This window comes from Epargyreus clarus, unplaced genomic scaffold, assembly GCF_041222505.1.
Source record: "Epargyreus clarus isolate Ecla_fem2 unplaced genomic scaffold, WU_Ecla_fem_2.2 ptg000002l, whole genome shotgun sequence".
Taxonomy (NCBI): Eukaryota; Metazoa; Arthropoda; class Insecta; order Lepidoptera; family Hesperiidae; genus Epargyreus; species Epargyreus clarus.
Window position 1 is genome coordinate 2,497,018 of NW_027332210.1, and position 6,323 is coordinate 2,503,340.

Genomic DNA, 6,323 nt, shown 5'->3' on the forward strand with positions numbered 1-6,323 from the left:
AAAAATCAGTATCCTTTATTGCCTTCGATGAGTAAAATCGGTCATCCTTTTGAGGCTTCTTTTATTTTCAAGGCGGCGAAGTATCTTTCTATTTTATTTATCAAAGTTTAGTACTGTCAATATCATCAGTACTTCTATTTGGTAGAATTTTTTCATAAATTATTAATATTTCATTTTGACATCAATATTCTAAATGCATCATTACTTCTGCATCTACTGCTCACTTCTTCCCCTTCCCCTTAGGCTTGTGGTCGGGCTCGGGCTCCGGTACAGGTTCCGGCTCCGGCGGCGGCCAGTACTTGTCGAAGAAGGTGTCCTCCACCGCGAAGCTGAGCGGCAGCACGTGGCTGCGGCGGTTCCAGTTCTCCCTGTCCCTCTCGTCTCGTTCTTCTATCTCGCGTTCTTCTTTTGCGCGGAGCTAGAAGTTGGGATTATATTTGTTATTGATGAACGGAATCTCATTATTTTTTGCGGAATTAAAGTAGTCTATGATTACGCAGGTCATGTAATTGTAGATGCTAACCGTCTATCAAAATTTGTGCGAAAGCGTAAACTACACCGAAGTTCTACATTTGTTTTTTTTTATAATATAGGAGTAGCGGACGAGCATGCAGTCCACCTGACGATAAGTGGCTAGTTCCGCCCATGGACATCTGCAATCAACCCCAGATAGGATTGGATATTCCTACCTGAGGTCGCCTACAAATGCGCCGCTACCCCTGAGGATTAAGTTGGAACGCCTTGACAAAGTATATTTCCCTTACCACACCCTTCAAACTAGAACACAACAGCGCTTAACATTATCGTTAATAGGCAGAAATAGGTGCGGCGGTGGTGCCGCAGCCGTCGAACCACAAAGAGTTCTACATTAAGTACATTCGGCTGCGTATAAGGAGCGTTCAGTGATTTAAGGGTCTCCCTTCTCCCTTCCCATTAACATAGATAAAAAATCTATTTTTTTTCAAATGGAAAATGGAAATTCCTTTTGTTATTTGCGACAGTGACATCGAGGTCTTCGATAACGTCACTTTTGGACCCTTCCTTGATGCACTAATACTGCATAAGTAGTCGGTGCCCGAAGTGAAAAAAGGCCTAAAAGAATCACCTACACCTTTTCACAAATATAATTTGATTGCCTTGCACAGACCACTGAAATTTGAAGAACTGTCCAATCAACCTTACCTCCAACAAAGCCAGGTACTCCTCTGTATCGACTTCCTTCTTCCTTCCCTTCTGCTGTGGCTTGGCTTCCTTCTTGGCCGGCTTCTCCTTCTTCGGCTTCAAGGGCGCGTACATACGTTTCGGGTTTTGGATGTAGTAGGGCGCGTCTATCAGCACGTACTCTGGCGCGAAGGTGAACACTGAACGAACTAAGTTGTACTGGTAATCTGAGCTGAACCTATGTACAAAAAATGCATTTAGGATTTTTTATAATATAGAAGTAGCAGACGAGTATGCAGTCCACCTAGTGTTAAGTGTCTGCTGTCATCTATGGACATCTGTAATCAAACCCAGAGAAGATTAGACTCTTATCTAAGGTCAGCTACAGATACGCCGCTACTCCTAAGTTGGAACGCCTCGAAAAATTATGTCTCCCTTACCACACCCTTCAAACCAGAACACAGCAACGCTTAACACTGGTGTTAGACGGAAATAGGTGTGGTGGGTTCTACCACCTTCAATGTTCAAATAAGGCAGAAATACTTACAGATCAAAAATATAATGGATGATCTTGGTCAAATCTCTCAAGGAGCACTCGTACGCCGCTCCCTCGAAGGTGACCAGGTGTTTGGACAGCGGTGATGACGCTGGCGTGCGATCCTCCACCTCCTCCAGGGTCTTGTAGTTGACTCCGATGTCCGCTGGAGTCGGGAGATGTTCCTCCTCTGCTATGTACTTCGCTGCTGATAGCATGTTATCCTGGATATTAAAAAACATCTAAAAAAGGTAATTTTAGGTAGAGAAGTAGATAGATTTATTTTTGGAGTTCGACGGCGTTAAACACGAGCGACAAAAGGTCTAAAGATAGTAGAATTCTCTGTGGTTCAGCTCAGACGGCACCACCGCCACACCAATCGCTGCCTTATAGCATCGCAGTGTTAAATACTGCATTCTGGTTTGAAGGATGTAGCCATGAAGATATACCTGTGCAAGGCGTTCCAAATTAGTCCTCAGGAGTAGCAACGTATATACTGCCATCCTCAGATAGGAACTTACCGATTTCTGTTTTATAGCAGCTATGTTCTGGCCTGAAGTTTGTAAGGAATGATCACCATCGAAGTGTTGCCATGCCGTTATACTTCGTATGGAGAGGTTGTTCATTTATTAATTTTAAGTTATCAGTCGACTGCCATAGGATTCATGATAGATCTGTAGTTAGAAGATACTCAAGAACAAGGGAGGTACCTGAAATCTTTTCAACATTCGCTGACGATCCGCAGCGTCGAAGTTCTGCATCTCTTTCATCCACTCGCAAAACCAAAGGATGAGGACTGCCTGAGAGGCTGTAATAGTTAAAAAAAATGTTTCCTGTTATGAACAAAGAAAGCAGAATCCAAGAAATAATTTATCAACGCTTCTGGGATAGCTTAGTACGTATTCTCTTTAGGAAATGATTTAAAAACTGTTTTGAGAACACTGAAGCGCACGTTTCATCTCTAAGTTTTCCTTCATCCTATAAGCAAATGATAATTACTAATTAATTGGTTATACGTATTTAACTTGAAAAAACCATAGGCATCTATGATTAGATCCAAGGACCTACGATTAAGAGGCACACTTTTTTACTACCAGGCCATCACTACTCCAATACTCACGTCTTCGAAAAAGCTAATCTATGTTATCTCTGCTGAGGAATCCTTTTCAAAAAAGCTAATCTAGGTTATTTTCGCTAAGAAATCCTTTACAAAAAACTAACCTAGGTTACATTTTCTGAGAAATTTCTATTCTTCAAAATCTGACTAACTAGCAACGCTAAAGGGTAATATGGTTAATATAACTCACGTCTATCCATGCCATCCTCTTGAGCCCGTCTCAGCAAATTAGCCAAGGTATCCAGAAACCAGTACTCCGCCAAACTCCGCGTATACTCCTTGCAGCCGGTCAGCTCTGCTAGAATATCTATGTACTTCTGTTGAGCTGTGTACGCTATCTTCGGAATTAATAACGGGTCAATGTCCTTCTTGAATTCTTCTGGTAGGACGTGGATTCTGGTAAAAGAAAGAAGAAAGGTTTAAGGGAGAAGCCTGCGTGTTTTAATTCTGGAGGCATTATTGTCCTACCTGTTTCTATCAAATAACAGCAGTGTAGTTTACTGCTGTGTTCTGGTTTGAAGGGAGTCATACTTTCTGAGACATTCCAGCCTAGTCGTCAGAGGTAGTGGCGGATCTGTGGGCAAACTTACATAGTATTGTAATCTCACTAGAGTCGACTACGCATATCGTCGGTAGTTTGAAGAAATACAAGACTAAGGTGACGGATTCTGTTTTAGACCTCGCACATAGCAACTCATCTGTGGCTGACCTCAGGACTGTCATCCTACTTGCGTTCGATAACCTACATCCACGAGAGGCAATAACAGCGTCTACCTAAGTAACTTACTACCTAGCGACCTAACGTCAGGCTACTTCCATGTTCATATGTTACAAAACTAACCTAACCCCTAACCTAACCGTCATCAGTAGCCAACCTATTATACGCTTCGATGTCCCGTATAGTGTCTGGCAGCATCTTCCGCAGCGACGGCGTCGGGAAGACCTCCGGCTGCTCCTCCATCACCTCCTCCGCAAGTTCCTCTAGCAGTGCCTCTTCATGAAGGGCTTCTGACGCTTGCTTGTGCTCTTCTTCTTCGCATGGAACTGTGAGTGTGAACTAGTTTTAGAGGATTCATCATCATGATCAACCTGGAAGTGGGTTTTAGAGTGAAAGGCCTAAGGTCAACCACGCTGATCAGCTGTGGATTGCTATACTTCACATACGTCTGAAAACTTTTTTAAAGAACACACAGACATACTTATAGGTTTCCTCGCCATGCATTCCTTCACAGTTAAATCAAATGAAATTCGAAAAATCAAACGTGTATGCCTGGGATTGGAATCCGGAACATCCCAGCGTAAGATCCAAAACTCCAAAACACTTCTTTATTTAAATATCATGTAGGTATGAGACATTTTTATAAATTCAAGTAGCAAGCGAGCATGCAGTCCACCTGATGGTAAGAAGCTCCTGCTGCTGCGTCCTACCTGAGGTCGGCCACAGATGCCACGCTACCCCTGAAAACTAAGCTGGAACGCCTCGGATAATTACATATGTCTCTCCTTACCATACAACAAACCAGAACACAGCAGCGGATAACTGCTGTTGTTAGGCAGAAATAAGCACCATCGCCTTCATAGACTCTATATACTTACCATGAGCTTCACTTTCCCCCGAAGTGGATGACGACTCCAGGGATGCTGGCGCTGATCTGATGCACTCCAGCCCAGTCTCCGAGAGCAGTTTGTTGAGCATCTCCACGTGGGCATCTTCTATTCTTCGTGAAGTCATCTTAATAATAGAAAATAGTAAAGTTATTTGTAATAATTTATTTTTTGACAGATAGGTATTGTCAAATGATATGATATTTTTATTTTTTAATGAAAGAGAGTATAACCACGTTTGAATCATAAATGTTATTCAGTAGTTCTAATAATAAAACCTTATTACGTAGAAGGTTAGATGGATTTGAAGGTGGTGGAACCCTTAATGGTTCGACTCCGGCGGCACCACCGCTACACCCATTTCTACCTAATAGCAGCAGTGTTAAACGCTGCTTTGTTCTGGTTCAAAAATTGTGGTAAGGGAGACATACTTTACCGAGGCGTTCCAGCTTAGTCCTCAGTGGTAGCAGTGTTTATGAACTGTAGGTGGGACCCTCATCTATCTGGTTTTGATTAAAGATTTGCAATGACTATGATTTATAGGTGGGACTATCTGAGGTTGATTAAAAATTTCCGTGGGCGGCAGTTCCACCAGGTTTGTTTAAAACTACAGTGTAAAAAATAACGCATCTTCACTAAATACTAATACACTGATCAAATATACTACTCAAAAATCGCGTCTTTCAATTAACCCTTCAGCCCTTATCTTACTCTTATAAACACATTTCTCAAAAATATTCAATTAATTGTACCCCTCAAAACTCAAAACTACTGTCTGTGACAATCCTTTTGATTTTTATTCATTTATTCTTACCCAAGGGTGGTTTAACACCCCATAAAATTTTACACCCTAGACAAAACTATCTTATTCAAATACCTAACTAAACTGAATAATATTCACGTTACACTTCAAATGAGGGTTTTTGAATAGTAAGTAGTTATACTAATGTTATAAATGTGAATGTAAGTTTGTTTTTATAAGGTTTTATTTCAAATAAATATAACATCAGAAAAGCGACAATACGAAACAAAATAATCAGAAAGCGTACAAAGCTTGTAATGTAACAGCCAAGATTCGAAAACTAAAGTGGGAATGGACAGGCCACATAATAAGAGAAACTGAAGAATGGACGAAAGTGACTTTCTGGTTCCCCCGAGATATGAAAAGGAAACGAGGAAGACAGTGTCGAACATGAGAGGATGACTAAAAGCAACAGCAGGAAATACATGGTCAAGGATAGCTCTAAACAGGAAATAATGGAAAGAAATTTAGGAGGCCTTTGCCAAAAAAGAGCAAACAGACCACAATGCCGAAGTCGGCTCACCGGAGTCATAATATTTACTTTAATTACTTTTAAATAAATAAATAAGGCAGTGATAGCCTAGTGGTTAAGAAACTCGGCCTCTCGATCGAGGGGTCCGAGGTTCAATCCCAGGCACGCACCTCTGATTTTTCAAAATTATGTGCGTTTTAGAAATTAATTATCACTTGCTAAACGGTGAAGGAAAACATCATGAGGAAACCTGCACACCTGTGAGATTTATAAAAAAAAATCTCAAAGGTATGTGAAGTCTGCCAATACACACTTGGCCTGCGTAGCGGTGGACTATGGCCTAATCCTTCTCATTCTGAGAGGAGACCCGTGGCCAGCAGTGGGACAGTAATGGGTTGTTGATGATGACTTTTAAATATGTGTCTGAATAAAGGCTTATTATTATAAGTGTTTATTTAGTTTCACCTGCCCCGGTGTTTGTAATCAAATCTTGCGAGCTAATGTCATTTTATAATATGAGAGTAGCAGACGAGCATGCATAACATCTGATAGGAAACGGCTACTGGCGTCCAAGGACATCTGTAATCAACCCCAGATAAGATTACTTTCCTACCCAAGGTCGGCCACAGAT

General features: G+C 41.4%; 1 protein-coding gene across 1 annotated transcript; it reads right to left on the reverse strand.

Annotated features, from left to right (window-relative positions):
* LOC140744846 (uncharacterized) lies at nucleotides 1-4,545 on the reverse strand. Its single transcript, XM_073076541.1, has 7 exons — nucleotides 4,410-4,545; nucleotides 3,689-3,857; nucleotides 3,004-3,209; nucleotides 2,407-2,504; nucleotides 1,709-1,920; nucleotides 1,183-1,399; nucleotides 1-418 (listed from the first exon to the last, which is right to left on the reverse strand). The coding sequence occupies exons 1-7, from the start codon at nucleotides 4,543-4,545 to the stop codon at nucleotides 221-223; spliced, it is 1,236 nt and encodes a 411-aa protein (XP_072932642.1). The 3' UTR covers nucleotides 1-220.
* Nucleotides 4,546-6,323: the final 1,778 nt, after the last annotated feature.

Excerpts from the sequence above, each read along its gene's own strand:
- LOC140744846 (XM_073076541.1), bottom strand. The coding sequence starts at position 4,545 with ATGACTTCACGAAGAATAGAAGATGCCCACGTGGAGATGCTCAACAAA. Across the intron at positions 3,858-4,409 it reads GGGGGAAAGTGAAGCTCATG|TTCCATGCGAAGAAGAAGAG; the intron begins GTAAGTATATAG and ends TCACACTCACAG. Across the intron at positions 1,921-2,406 it reads GAATGTTGAAAAGATTTCAG|GATAACATGCTATCAGCAGC; the intron begins GTACCTCCCTTG and ends TTTAATATCCAG.